At 29.7% G+C, this 16,057-nt stretch overlaps 2 protein-coding genes across 3 annotated transcripts; both read right to left on the bottom strand.

Annotated features, from left to right (window-relative positions):
- Positions 1-1,805: 1,805 nt before the first annotated feature.
- Positions 1,806-7,714, bottom strand: LOC109793395 (uncharacterized). Of its 2 annotated transcripts, XM_083063897.1 has the most exons (11): positions 7,316-7,714; positions 7,194-7,238; positions 5,847-5,903; positions 5,396-5,465; positions 5,039-5,080; positions 4,840-4,913; positions 4,289-4,359; positions 2,921-3,006; positions 2,658-2,766; positions 2,129-2,191; positions 1,806-2,005 (listed from the first exon to the last, which is right to left on the bottom strand). In XM_083063897.1, the coding sequence occupies exons 1-11, from the start codon at positions 7,496-7,498 to the stop codon at positions 1,942-1,944; spliced, it is 864 nt and encodes a 287-aa protein (XP_082920023.1). In that variant the 5' UTR covers positions 7,499-7,714; the 3' UTR covers positions 1,806-1,941. The 2 variants fall into 2 exon arrangements, with proteins under 2 accessions (XP_082920023.1, XP_020208448.2); XM_020352859.3 differs by having other exon boundaries at positions 1,958-2,191; positions 2,657-2,766; positions 7,316-7,709.
- A 3,453-nt stretch (positions 7,715-11,167) lies between these two features.
- On the bottom strand, positions 11,168-15,110 carry LOC109793397 (spindle/kinetochore-associated protein). The gene is made up of 5 exons (XM_020352863.3): positions 14,826-15,110; positions 14,608-14,703; positions 14,348-14,470; positions 13,082-13,121; positions 11,168-11,504 (listed from the first exon to the last, which is right to left on the bottom strand). The coding sequence occupies exons 1-5, from the start codon at positions 14,946-14,948 to the stop codon at positions 11,431-11,433; spliced, it is 456 nt and encodes a 151-aa protein (XP_020208452.1). The 5' UTR covers positions 14,949-15,110; the 3' UTR covers positions 11,168-11,430.
- Positions 15,111-16,057: the final 947 nt, after the last annotated feature.

Genomic DNA, 16,057 nt, shown 5'->3' with positions numbered 1-16,057 from the left:
TGGAATAAGTAAAGTTCTCCCCTATATGCCAAATAATAACCAAACACTCACTTTAGTATTTGAATTTTGGAAGACATTGTCATATTCATATATGAATTAAGAAATTATCAAATAAATATTAAGAATGTCAAATAAGTTTTTAAATTTAATTATTTACTATTATTTTTGTCATTGAATTAATGTGATTATCAATTTGTAATTTCATATTTGTATTTAAGAATTTCTTAATTTTAGAGACTAATATATCATTTTTAAAATTTAGGGACTAAATGGGATATACAATTTTTTTGAGAAAAATAGGAATATTTACTCCAATAACAATTACAATAAGATTTGTGTTTTTGTTCTCTTGCATGATGGCCATTTTGAACACCAAGTAAAACAAGGTGTCAAATGACTCAAATTTCTTTGTAGAGTTATCCTCTCCGAACGTTTCTGAGGGATCAAGAGAATGCTCCAAAAGACAGCTTGCTTGGCTTCAATTTACTCAAAAACTTTGAATTTAAGATTAATATGTTACACATTCAGACACTTATTTAACGATTATTTTTAGTTTTAAAGGCTCCTATAACGACGTTTTGCAATAAGATTTGTGTCTTTATTCTTACATGATGGGATGTTAAACACCAAGTATTTTCAATAAAATTTGTCTTTATTCTCACACGATGAGGTGTTGAGCATCAAGTACTACAGGGAATCACATTTGGATTCTCGTCTTTCAAGCGTTTTTGAGAGATTGAGTGCCCCATAAAACATAGCTTAGATGATTTCGAGTAAATACCCTTAAACCAAAAAAAGTATCTTAAAGGTATAAAATTTATCGAAATAATTTTTTCCTCTCCCATTCAAAATTTTTCTTTTATAGCTATAGTCAATAATAAAACTTTTAACAACATACTGAAAAACGCATTTATTTATTAATTTCTATTTACACATGTAATCCTATTCTTTGGAATTTTGGAGAAGTTTTGCATATTGAGTTATAAAATACTACTCTTAAAATATGATAATAAACACATTCTTATTTATAAATAATATTTTATTTATTTATGTTAAATTCTTTTTCATTTTCTAATAAAGAAGTTTATTTAGTACAAACTTTAAAATTATATATTTTAATTAATGTTTATAATTATGTTTTGTATAATTTAATAATAATAAAATTTTTCTCACGTTCAAATTCTTTTAAGTAATTACTATTAAAAAAGGAAACGTGCATGTTAGATTATATTTTATAAGTGAAATTATTATTTATCATTTCTAAATATATTTATTTTAGAAAATTAAAATTATATTAAATCATAAATAATTAAATATTAAAATTGTGACATGTTAAAATTGGAGATAATAGAATTGTGATATTAAATCAAGAAATTAAAATCACAAATCTAAAAAATATATACTAGCCTCAAATCATGATATTAAAATTGTGTTGTAATAGATTGAATCTCTTAATCTTTTTCATCACTATGATATTTGTGATAGTAAATTGAATTTCATACAAAAAAAATTAATTTTTTGCTATGATATTCGAACTTAAATAGCTATTTATTAAAAAAAATGTTTTAATCGTGGGCCGTGACCGTCACTAATTAGAATCTCAATCATTTTCAAAAAAAAAAATGTTATTTCATACGATTTTTTTTCCATCAAATTTACAATTAGGACAACTTCCCTCAATCTATTTTATGCATCTAATATTTTTAAAATAAATATATTTTTAAATAAAATGAGTTTCAAGTCACATTTGTGGCTCTTTGATTTTATATGCATAGGGAAAAACTTCAATGTTATGTCATTCCCCCCCCCCCCCCCCCCCAAAAAAAAAAAAAAAACTATTTATTTTAACTACGTTTGATTAAAAAATTGTAATTTCTCACGTATCCAACAAGGTAAATCCGCTTACTAGAAGGAATTTCTTATCCTAAATTAGTTTTTTGTTCAACTAAAATTTGAATTCTTTACCCAAAAAAATTTGATTTTCTTTGAATTGATGCTAGACCACCTGCAATTATAGCATATATTAGAGTGAAGAGACTAAATTTCGTACAACTTGCTCCATTACATCCTAAACAAATCTCAATCCAGAAAAAGGAGTATTAGAAGTTTAGAACTACGAGGCAATTACCTATTTACCATTAATATATTCGAGAAGGTACCGATCAAGCTCAAAATGTCGAGAAAGAAGTCCCTGCAGCTCACAGTTCATATGAACGGTTAAACTCTAGGTCAGAAACAACTAATTGATCAATGCTCAACTTGAATCATGACACAGCCCATGGACAATGTTTTAAAATCGAAGCATACATTAGCTGTACAAGATTATATTTGGATACCAGCTTTGAAGAATTTTTAAAAGCTTCTCTATTGAAAATTACTCTTAATTTTCAATAGAGAAGCTCTTAAAAGCCTTTCAACACTATATCCAAAAAGGCTTATGCATAAACCTTTTTTGTAAGTATTTATAAGAGAAAAAAAAATAAAGTAAAATAAATTGAACACCCATAAATTAAAATCAAATTGTGCACTTATTTTTTATAAAAGTTCTCTTATCTAACTTTTCAAAAAACTAAGATTCACAAGTTAACATGGGAGAAAAACCCAACTCATTATACCTTATTTTCTTATCTATAGGAAAAGTTTATCCGACAGATACCTTTGTAATCGTAGGGTGAAAATATGTAGCTTCAAAATCCAACTCTGGAAAGCGGGCAACTTCAGCTGCATTCTCAAATAAGATAAATGTTGGAAGCTGGCCCATGCTTCCTGACCACAACACAAGGAATCATATAAATTCCCTATTCGCTATACAATAACAACTAGAGAAACAAGAAAACTAAAACAGAAAGAAATTAAGTACTTTTAATGAAAAAAGGAAATGCAAATGCAAATTCAAATGATTATCAATTAATATCAGTACCACTTAGCGATATTCCGAATTTTTCAGCAGCATTGGGAAAGAGACCAACATCAACTATTCCAAATGATAAATTTTTGCTTGAGTATCTGCCAGAGACATGAATGTACGGAAATTGTCAAAAGCTGCTTATCACAACAATTTTCCATGAAAATTGCTGATGCAGGATATAAGTTCTTCACCAAATTAGTTGACCTCCTATAGTTGCTGTCTATACAGTAAAGAAGTTCCTCTGATATAATTTCCTGGTATTTGATAGGTTTTAATACAATATTGGAATTCAGAACAGGCTGGGTCTAACGCAGTTCCAAAGTCCAACTCAATGAATAAACTTGCCTAAGTCATTAAAAGAAGTATTTTAGTCATATACCTTTACATAGATAATGTGGGATATTAACTCTAGTTCATGTACTTTTAGTTTTTCCCCAAGCAAACAATGGGAAAAAAATGGGATTGCTTTGCATTTGATGGTAGAATCTCTAAAAAGTCAAATATTTTAGTGTTTAGTTTGCTTATTTCCTTTTCCCATTTTCAATTTAAACAGAAAACAAATTTGAAAATGCATTTGGTTAGGTTTGAATGAAAACCTCAGGAAACAGTTCTAACACCGGGGCCAAATTTCAAAACCAAATATTCATTTCCATCAATTTTCAGGAAAAATGTGGTGGCAACTTGATATTGTAATAATAATATTATAAAATAAAATAAAATAAAAAAATAAAAAGGGATCACCAAGTCTCTGAACTTTTTGAGATTTTTTAATTAGGTCCTTAAATTAAAAAAAAAAAAAAAAAACATCACAAATTGTTAATTTTATCATGTTATTTTTATTTATTTTTTTGGTTACAAATGAAAACAAAAGAAAAGGTAGCATTAAACACGTAGGAAAGTTGTGCCTATGGCATCAACTTGAAGCAAAGCCTTAAGTGCTCCGGAAGAACGTCCAACATAACAAACCTTACCAAAGAGGAAACCACCACATATTATCTACAAGAAATTAATTACAAAAAATAAAAAAAATCAAGGACTCAATTACAATATTTTTAAGTTTAGGAACTTAATTAAGAATTTCCAAAAAGTTCAGAAACTAATTGATGTATTAAAACCAAAAAAACACAGCCAAATTTGTTTTCTACATTTTAGCATTTTAAAAATATAAAAACAAATAGAATAAAAGAAAGAAAAAAAAAAAGTTCACACAAACTGAAAAACCTCTGGAAATTTGGACAGCTTATAAACCAAGTAGATTAAAAGCACAAAAGCTACTCACATCACGTAAGAAAGTACAACAACCATAAATTTTCTGTAATTTTCCCTTTTTACTCAAGGGAGGAGGAATAGTTCAAGAAAAAGGGCAAAAGAGAAGCATACGTAATTGAGAGCTCAGGAAACTGCTGACTTGAGCGAATGCAAGCAGGTGAATATGAAGCACGAAATTCCACCTGCCAACTCAAAGAAAGCAGAATGGATAAGACTAAGGGAAAAAGCGAGAGAACTAAAACATAAACAACGACAAGACCTCCTTAGTCTTCTATTATTACTTTGCACTCTTTAAAAAAGGGTAGTGTGGTAGTTTCATGCATTATAGGTTTAATTGCATAAACATAAGTAAATGCATTATATAGCTATTGAACACTCACACCAATATGCATTACTAATTGACCATTAAATTACATAAAGGGAAAAAAACAGAAGTAAATTCTTCTCACCTACCACATTTTACACCCATGAATTCCCCCAAAAAATGCCTTAAAAAAACACAAAATTGATAAAAAAAAAATAATAATAATAATTAATACATTATGTAAATATAGCTATTGAACCACACTGTTTCCAGAGGTCATCATCATTGTGCATTCACTAAACTAACAACAGATTTCAAAAGATTCAGATAGCAATTTGATTCAACTAAAGATACGCACCAGCCACAATCTTGTAGTGGTCCCCTCTGTCAGAAGGCTTTCCAACTGCAATGGTGTTAGCTTGCTACATGTACCTGTAAGAATTAATCAAAGAGAAACAGAATTTAATTATATGATATCAAATTATAAAATAATGAACTAACAGTACCTAGTCCTTCAAAATCGTAAAGGAAAATCAGCCAAACCCAACTAACAGTACCTAGTCCTTCGAATGGAGGTTGTTGAGTTAACATATGTATCACTGCAACACAGAAAATAATCATAACTAAGCATATATTAAATGGAGTTATAGAATCACAGTTTGTAATTAACTTTCAGCAGATATCCAACACACACATTGGACTTATTACCATCAGAATGGAAAAAGCAAGAACAATCGATTTTACACCGTTAAAAAATGATGAAAAAATATATAAGATGTTAATTAACCAAAGTAAAAGTCTCATGGTTCATGGTACATACTTAGTAGTTGATATTCTATTACAGGAAAACTAAATGCGGTGTGAATAAAATGAAACAGTGCTTAACAATCACAAAATAAGAGGAAACTACCCACCTAAAAATACAAGAATATACCAAATGGCTAAGCGTCGATCCATTGTAAAGGCTAGGAGAAAAAGACAAATCTGGAAATATTAAAATAAGATAGAAGGTTTGAGAACTTCCGCATAGACATAGAAAGAGATGAAACCACAGGTAGTTTGCAGCTAGAAATTGATTTAACACATGAAACATGTGCATTACTTTTGTTCACAACCAAAACTGTGCAATTGCTAATAATAAATGAAGAACAGGAAAATCATGATAATGCATGATTAACAGTTCAATACGCATCTAATTAGACTAAAGATATAGTATTATGGTATATGACAAATTCAAGTTCAAATTATAAATAAAAATGTCAAAACCCTATCTTACTAATAATAACAAAAGGGGGAAGGGGGAAATGATGTAGGAATCAAAGAAGGAAGCTGTAAGAGTTTTGCAAACACATCCATGACAATCACCTTGGCAAGGAAAAGTGCATCAGCTATAAAGGCTTCCCATGTCTCTTCTTTTACTCCCTAAAACAGAAAAATGATAGAATTGAATACAATGCAGTGAATGCACACATATGTCCAAGGTTGAAAACAGAAGTATGTGACACATCAGTTGATGATGGAATATATCCACTCAAATCAACACAAGATATTATAACAGAGAATCTCACTAGCACATAAGACAAAACTAGAATATTTTGATTCATGAATGTAGAAAGATTCTTTTTGGCTAAATGGAAGCTAAAACACTTTAACTTTACTCCATTCTCATTTAATGCACAAAACCCCCTTTCATTAAGCAAACTTTTAAGGTTCTATTTGGATAAACTTCTCTAGAAGCACTTATAGGAGAAGAAAAAATTAAATAAGCTTCTACATAATCTAAAATTAGTTTACACAAGTTAATTTACAGAAGCTCTCTTATATTAACTTTTCCACAAACTTATTTTTAACTCATGTCTATGCTTATTTTTAACTCATGTCTATGCTTATTTTTAACTCATGTCTATGCTAATTTTAGCTTTGAAAAAGTTTATTTCACTTTTCCTTTCTATCTTCTTCTCCTATAAATACTTTTCGAGAAATTTATCCAAACCCTAAAAGGCTAACCGAAATGTCACATGATTTACTGTAGTTGCATTAATTTAAACCAACTTTCCCAATTACACCCGGTTTTCTCAGGTAACTCATGGCATAATTGGAGATTAAAACTGTGATTAATTTCACCATACACTAGTCACATGGAATTCCCATTAGCCTTTTTATGGCATGCACAGGACCAATAGTTGATTTATTTATTTATTTTTTTATAGCAAATGTTAGTAGTTAATTGTTATGTTAAAAGAAGGATTCGAAACCAACTCCTCCTTATCACTTAAGCCCTGTGTCCCTCCCTCAAACCACTTTCCCACCTTATAACTCCCAATAGTTCAATTACATAACCAGCAATTTACATTATATTTATTTATATAAAAAAAATCCAGAGAAATATTACAGTGGTATACGCAACGCATATAATAAGTCTACAACAAAGTGACAGCAATTACTATTCACACGATCATCTAGTAAGTTTTGGACAAAACTTAGTTACAGGAGTTGTTCCCCAATCAAAATTGGTGTTTTATCTTGGTATCATGCAAGTGCATTTAATGCAAAACTCCAGAAGTGATTGGATAACAGCACCAACCGCACAACTGTACCTAAGTTTTACCCTAAATTTTTATGCAAACGAGGAATATCGAATTCAATTTAACTCAATTCAGATGCGAACACTGGAATCTAGCACAAATTCGATCTGATTTCAGTAGCAGGCACCTTGACGAGAGCCAACATAGCGAAAACCAGCAGCGTTTGTATTTCCTGCAAACGAAGGAACGAGTAAAGTACGCAATCTGCAAAGTGACACGTGCGAGTGTGAGAGAGAGAGAGTGTGTTACGCGACGAAGAAGATGGTGGGTGACATGAGGCGCTAGGACTTGAGTTGCGGAGCTGCGAACGATTAAATAGGAGAAGAAAGTTAAGAAATGGAAGAGATAATAAGGTTCTGAGACCATCCGGTTCAGCCACTGGAACACCTGAACCGGGTTGCTGCTGCTGCTGCTGCTACTTTCCTTTCCCATCTTCGCTTCTTTCTCAACTTGTTCGATCCGATCTGAATTTTTCGTCTTCCTCGATCTCAATCCATGGCGATACAACTTGCTTCTACCGTTCCTTTCGAAAGTGCCGTTTGCAAGAATTTTTCGACTTGTGGCAAAACGTTGTCGCGTTTGGGCTACAACGACGTAGGTTGTGATAGCAAGAACCGGCCCATATTATTCTTACACCGTTTTTTCTTTTTCTTATGGTTTTTTCTTTCTGCACCCAGCTATTTTAAGTTACCGGTGATTGTCATTTTTATAAAATTACATAATTGTCAAAATATTTTTCACTAAATTATATTTTGGTTCTTTTAATTATTTTTAAGATTTAATTTGTTTTTTTTTATTTTAAATAATTTAATTTGATCCTCTAATTTTTAAAATTGTTAAATGGTGTTCTTCTGTCTATATTAATATTAACAATGATAATGAAATTCGATTGGAGGATTATATTGAATATCATTTGAAAATTAGATGGAAAAATTGAATCATTTAAAATATTCAATTTGATCCTTTATTTTTAAATGTTTAATTTGGTACTCTAATTTTCATAAAAATGTTTAATTTTGTCATTTCACTTAATTTCATTAAAATCACTAGTATTAATTTGGACAGAAGGATCACATTAGACTTTTTTTTTTAAATTAAAGAACCAAATTGAATTTTTTTTTTTGTTTCTAAAAAAGGAATAAATTGATGGAATAAAGGTCTTCAATTTTGTGAAGATAAAAAAGGGGTGTCTTAACAATGAGCATTGTAAGTAAGGGTACAAAAAGAAGCCAGAAATGCCAAGAGACTTAGGGGGGTGTATTGGATTAGGATTTTAAAGGACTTTTTTAGTGAAAAAAAATCCTGCAGATTTTAAAAGACTTTGCAGGATTTTCATGACTTTTAAGATTTTGCAGGATTTTACAAGATTTAAAATCAGGATTTTAATGGATTCTACAAGACTTTTAAATCAGGATTTTAATGGATTCTGTGGGATTTTGTGGAGTTTTGACATTTGATAAGATTTAAAAAAAATTCATACATTCAAATTTAAAAAGAGTCAAAGATAAAAATAATAAAAAAATAATAATAATGTCTAGATAAATAATAATAATAATTCTCCATAATATTCTATCATCTTTTTATAGCATCCACTATCAATTGTAACAATTCATCGAAATCCTCCTTGGTCCAAGCTTCATAGTTTTCTTTCTCTTTTCCTTTTTCTTTATTATTTCCTTGTGAATCTCCGATTTGAATTACTAAAATAATATATGTTGAAACTAGTTATATAAATAATTATGGATAAGAGACAAAATCAATAAAATTATATTATTATTTTTAGAAGCACACCAATTATACAAGATCGGATATATCTTGACTATCCAAATGGATCAAATATCTCGATCATTATAAAAAAAATATAAAAACAAAAATATAGAAACAAAAGATAATTTTTTATATAAAAAAATCATTATATTCGATACTGAGAAAATATTTTAACAATATTTCATTTTTTTAAAAATAAGCTAATGAAGGCATAAATCCTAAACCCTAAAAAATTAGATACTGCAATGTCTTATTTAATTTTCTTTTTTAAAAATATAAAAAAAATCTTAATTTCACAATATAAAAATAAAAAGAAAAATTCATAGTAAATAAAATAAAATAATTGTTGAGTCATAAAAGGAGGGATAAGAGTAACAAATTCAAAGGAATGAGAGAGTTCGTACTTTTTATGCTGAGAGGGTTCTTCTCCCAACTAAGATCTATTTTCATCTCATTCTACTCACAGAAACCCTAACAAATTCATCTTATATATATATATATATATATATATATATATATATTTAGAGATTATGATATCAATTTCATCTTTCACCTTTTTCTTTTCTTGACGTGTGTTATAAAACAATTATCACTTAAAAGTTGAAATTTCAAGCATTTTTTTTGTTATATAAAGGAACAAATTCAACTACATAGAATAAAATAAAGCAAGTTAATTAAAGAGAACGAACAGAAAAATAGAGCAAGTCAATGACACTATCATTTACATATCAGAGTTTCACAAAATAGGAGAATGGGATGAGAACAGTTCTACAATATTATATATGAGCAATGAACAATAGTATAGTATTATTAGTAGAGAAAAAATAGAGAAGACAGGAGCATAGAAAAAAAAATGAAAAACTCACTTGAAAATTATTGAAACACTTGAAAAATCACTTCAAACAATCCTTCAAAATCCGTTGGGTTTGGATGGGATTATTTTATGAATCTGATATTTATAGATAACACAAGAAAGTCCTTCAAAATCTCTCTCACACAACAATCCTTTAAAATCCTTATATTTTTGAATACCAATGGATTGTTTTTAAGTTGTAAAAAATCTCAAATGAATACCAGTGAATTTTAATGGACTCTTTAAAAAATCTTGAAAATCCAGATTGAATACCACTGGATTGTTTTTAAGTGACATAAAATCCTGATTGAATACCAATGGACTTTTTTACTCAAAAAAAGTCTTTTAAAATCCTACGAAATCCTAAACCAATACACCTCCCTTAATTTAGAATAACTCCAACGAAATAAATTTGATATCAAATACACAAAGTTAAATCAATGCCTTGTCACATCAACACGAAAGAGACTTCCAAAAAATTTAACGGCAGAAACTAAAAAGATTAAAAAATTACAAGTGTAGAAACTAAAAATATTTATCTTAAATTATAGAAACTAAAAAAAATTGAAAAATATAAATATATTAACTAAAAATGTATATTACAAACTTTAAGGACTAAAAGGTAAATTTTGAAATACCTTAATTTAAAAAATGTCTTTCCAAAACATATTCTGAAACACCCATTTCAAATTTACATTGTTTGATATTGATTGTTAAAAAAAAAATGATGTTCAAGATTGGTTGTCCTGGATAGACAACTTTTTTTTGGACTATGTGTTCCTAAACAATTAAAGTTGAGTTTAATGGTGATATACTGACAGTATAAAAATAATTTTACTTATTCCTTATTTTCACTCTTCCAATACAAACTTTAAGCACAAAATCTCTATAATAGTTGTAACTCTTCAAAGTTGCTTCGTATGACTACCACAAAAAATCTTAAACTAATATATTTTATTAATAACTTATTTATTAATTTATAATTATGTTATCTATGAATTATTTAAAGTTAAGACTTATGAAATTTTATAGACTATTATTGTAAATGTTTGAATTTGTGGATTCTTGATAATTTGACATTAAGTTAAACCACACATTCATATTGAATGAATTTTGGTTTAGACCCATTGAATTAAAACAAGAAAAAGTTGGGAATTCAATGAGGTGAGAATGAGAAAAAAAAATGAAGGTTTTAGTTGTATATAAAAAAATTGAAGTACCCTCCTATTTATAAAAATGTCTAAATTATATTTTGTCTTTTTATTCAAAATGAACTTGTGTCATTGCTTCAATGCAACATAAGCAATGTTCAAACTTTTGATGCAGTCTATTTCCTTTCAACTACTGGCACCGATATATATTTCTGAAGGTTATTTTGGTCAAGTCGATTTTCCTAAATGTCCTTCCACCTTGTTGCAAAGGTTATGGATGTTCAGCATATACATGTGACTAGGTCCTTATCGGATTAAGCAAGAATCACATTATGGTTAATGAGTTCATTGTTAATACTATCATTGTTTGTGTACACAATTTCATTTCTTTGCGTCTTAACGTAAAAATCAAATTTGTTTTCTGCTAGCCATTCCAACAATAGAAGCACACCAGTTAGGGAACCTAGAATAGCTACATCTTAAAAGAAGAATAACCAGCTAGAAGCTTACTACTAGTCTACAGTATGTATCATTTGTGAAACTCAGGGAGCTTGGCATAAACTGCAACATCTATACTATACTTGGATAGCAGTTCAATTACTTTGATCTATAGCTGAGAATAGTAGTTTGTTGATATCTCCAGAATCAGCATCATGTGTTTCATTCCCTGCATTCAACACATATTCAGTAAGAAAATTATTTTTCCAGAAATCAAGCAGTGTACAGATGATAGCACCTTATGACTTAAAGGATGCAAGAAAAAATCCATTCATATTGATCATATTATGTACTCCTGAAATTTTGCAGTGTCATAGTAATTATTTAAGATCACACATTACGATAAATCAGATTCCATGGTAGTCATTCCAAATTCTTGGATAGCCCTTCCCTTTGATACAAAAAGCAAAAGCTATACAAGAGAAAATGATGAGGCACACCATCCCGGGCATGTGACTTCTGAAGTTTAGAAGTTAAAACTGTTGCAACAAGATGAATAGCTGGTGCATAGTGGAAACTGTTATAACTCTCTTACCAACACAAGTTAAAAATAGAAACAGCATGAAATGTACAGAGAGGAACTTAGGCACTGACAAGTCAGTTCCACCCTATCACCTTGTGACTTAAAGGGAATGCAAGAAAAAATCCATTCACATTGATCATGGAAGCACACATAACTTCATAATGACAAATGTGGCTAGGAGATTGATACAGAACTTGGAACTCACTAAATCATCCAAGAATTTTTTAAGTAATGGGGAATAAGGTACATCTAGTCTGACTAAAGGATGAACAACTAGAGATCATCCCATACAAGGCTACAACTTTGAGGTGGATTTCTACATCCTAGAGATTAATAATTTGAAATTTGCTACAGATTAGGTATCTGGTGGTTTGAAACACTACGTACTATTTAGACCAACTAATTCCAAGGTGCTACTACAATCAACTTCTAAAATGCAGAAATTGATAACATCATAAACAGTGGCTTCATTCTATCATCTGCTTAGATATAAAACCAATCATGAACCTTCAGCCTACAGGTAATGGTTTAAGCTTCAAGGAAAATTAGCTCATGACAATTTGTTCATGTGTCTATTCTGATTCATTGAGAATAACAATCCAATTTCTTCTTCAATCTATCACTCTTCCTACAGGGCTATATGTAGTTGCCCCACTACAACAAGGTGAAGCTGTTCCTTCCAAGGCTAAAAAACAATTGTTTCACAAACCTTGAGCAGTTGAGCCTGAAGTGGTAACACATTTAGTTGGAGACTCAACAACTCCCTCAACCCCAAGCTCAATTTCTCCCCTTTTTTGTCCTTGAACTCATCACAGCAGATGTCTATCTCAACTCCATTTCCCTTTCTTTACCACATGAACCAACACTTAGCCACTCGTCCAGACCTACTAACTACCGCAAATTCAAATTGTGCCACAAGGGTATTCAAATTCATGAAGCCAAAAAGATGAAGATGAGAAAAGATGTTAAGAAACCATCAACTGGAGTCATAAATAACAAATCCCCAAATGACCACTTCTAAAGTGAAATCAATAAAACCACAATTTATTGTCCTCTCAATAATCATTTATTTTTTTTTGCATAAAATAGATATTTAATGCAAACCATTGGATTGACATCCAGTAAATTTCGCTATTCCATAATGACACACATATCAATTAAATAAGGTTGTCAAATTAAAACGTGGATACTTTTCAAGATAATAAATCCTTGAAACTCCTTACCTGTTTTGGATCTTACTCGTGCTGTCCTTTCTTCAATTACCTGCAAAATCAATTAAAATTGTGTAAAAACCATTGCAAGTACACTTAGTTTGATTTGACTGACTAGGTGAAAAGTGGTGAGATACAAAATTTGGGATGAAATCATTTTACACCAGCATGGCATAACAGAAATGCAAAAAGATGGAAACAGAACGAGAATGTATTCTTTTCCACTTAAGTATTAAGTTTAGTTGAAACAAGAAGACCCTTGATTATGTAGGCAAAGCAACATGAACACTACCCAAGGACATCCATGCTTGCAAAAAACTTGTAAGCAAAGCCCCTAACTCGGTTCATATTGGTTGCTTGCTGGCAAACGGTGTAAACACTTGAAGCGCCACTTGGAAAGCAGGAAACCTTAGAGATAAAATAAATACACGTGGATAAATTACCATCATGTTCCACTTTGATACCTTCAAAATGGAAGAGACTACATTTGATTTTTTGAACTATAACTTTTCATTCTGCCATGAAATCATAGCCTAGAACAGTTACTTTTTCTTGAACAACTAAAACTCCTCTTGAAAGGCTAAATGAACCGTTATGCACTTCTTAGTAATTCATGAGAAAAATATACATCCAAACTATAGTCTTGAGAAAATGGATTGAAGTTTAACTCAACCGTCAACCCTATAAAATCGATCTGTAAGATGAGGATTACTCTCTACTTATATACACTTTATTAGGATTATCACTAGCCAATGTGAGATCTCCAACACACTTCCCTCACATTGAGAATTTGACATCTTGAGAGTGAAGCTTGCTGGACTGGACATCTATGGGTAGTTCGAGAACAGATAACCTAATAAGCCCAACAACAAGAACAACTAGAATAAGCTATGATATTATCTTAGAAAGTGGTTTGGAACCTAACACAACCTTACAAAATTGACTCATAAGGTGAAAATTACTCTCCACTTATATACATTATTATGGTTTCATCTCTAGTCGTCGTGAGATCTTCAACATATTGGACATTTTTTAACTTGTTTAAAGTCACTGAAGAACTAACTTTCAAAAAATTAAAATGCAAAAGATACACTAACACTTTCACTACACCATCTGTTTAAAGACACTGAAGGACTAACTTCAGAAAATCAATTTAAAAAAGAACACATTAACTCTTTCTCTCTGATACACACACACTATCATTACTTAATTTATTTGAAGACATCAAGACTAACTTTAAAACAAATCAATTAAAAATAACAAAACACACTCAATTACCTCTTTGAAGTTAGTGAATGCAGCATCATCTTCACCAGTGTCGGAGATGCCCAAGGGCGGTTGCATACGCTGCACCAAATTCCTATTCTCAACCAGAATTCTCTGAGCCTTATCGATCAAATCCTGCCCAAGTGAACCCGCTACATTAACTTCAAAACACATGCCTTATTCCTATCTTCTAAGCACACATCTCTATCACTTGCAACAATCAATTCAAATCTATATAACCACCAAAATGAGAACAATTAACAATCAAGTACCTGCTTAGCAGCCAGAAGTTCATGGCACTGCCCCTTCAAGATTTCTATATCTTCCTGAACCTTCTTGATCCTAGAAACCAACTTCATAGGGTTAGCCTGCAAAACCCAACTCAGGTTTAAGCATCAAAAACGAATGATTGGTTTTAGTAGGGAATCGAAGAAATGTGAATGAAGGGACTCGAAAAATGGTGAAAACAGCGATGAGGTGTTATTCTTACGTTGTCAGGGTAAACGTGCTGAAACTCCTTTTCGAGGCGATGGTGAACCAAAGAGAGATCGTGATTGGCTTTCGTGAAAAGGTTCAAAAGACCATCTGTTGCTTGGTGGTATTGATGCCCCATTTTGGCTTCACGATGCAGTGCTGAATTGGGGATTCAAACGTTCACGGTGGATTTACGTCTACGAACACCGTTTCAATTTATAGGAGCCAAAACAAATTCAAATATCCCCGCACTAAACAAAAATTATGGGGGGAAAATTGGGTAACTCGTATGACTAATTTTATTTATGCCTTCTCATTCAATAAAACTCTAAACCCTTTATTATCATCTAGACATTTTGTATCTCTATTAAAAATAAAATAAAAATTAAATAATAAAAATATATTTATTTAATTAGTATTATAATTATTTTATTAATTTTATGTTCTTAAATTTGATAAAAAAATATTATTTCTTTTAATTTTTTAAAATAGAAAAATATAATAATTAACAAAATATGGAGATTAAGGTAATTATTAAAAAGAATATTCCTTTTATATATTAATATAGATGTAATTTTAATAATAAGTCATTTATTTAAATTCAAAGAAAAATAATTATAAAAAATTACTTTTTAAAGATATTTTTCGAAACGATAAATTTAAAGATATTTTTCGAAACGATAAGAATTACTTTTTAAAAATAGAAAATTAATAATTTCTAAAGTAAATAGTTTAGACAATAAAAATAAAAAATATTTATTTTATTAAAAAACACTTTTAAAATAAATAAAAAACTAATAAGCTTTATAACTTCTCTCTCCTTTTTTCATATGCATTGAAATTAGTATAAATATTTTTCTCATCTAAGGTCATATCTAATGGAGATTCTTTTTTAAGGTGTTAAACTGAGTTTCTTTTATACATACCACTCATTTTTATTCTTTTTAGTTTAAGCATCTTTATAAACATTCTTTTATCAAATTTAGTATCTCTATTTCAGTTTTTAAATGAGTCTAAAAAAATCTTACATTTTTACATATCATCAATACTTTATTTATTAACTTAATTATTTTTATGAATTTATAAATTAAGATATTTTTTATATTATTACTTTGCAAAATATTTTTTAATGATATAAAATAAAAAAAAAATTTAACTAAATCAAATTTTATTTAAAATGATTTTTAAGAATCTAATACATATAATTTTTTAACCTTTTTAGTCTATATCGTTAACTATTTTTTTGGT

This window comes from Cajanus cajan, chromosome 9, assembly GCF_000230855.2.
Source record: "Cajanus cajan strain Asha chromosome 9, NIPB_CcT2T_4, whole genome shotgun sequence".
NCBI classification, from domain to species: Eukaryota; Viridiplantae; Streptophyta; class Magnoliopsida; order Fabales; family Fabaceae; genus Cajanus; species Cajanus cajan.
Note: the sequence above shows the minus strand (reverse complement) of the source record. Positions and strands in the feature narration are given on the sequence as shown.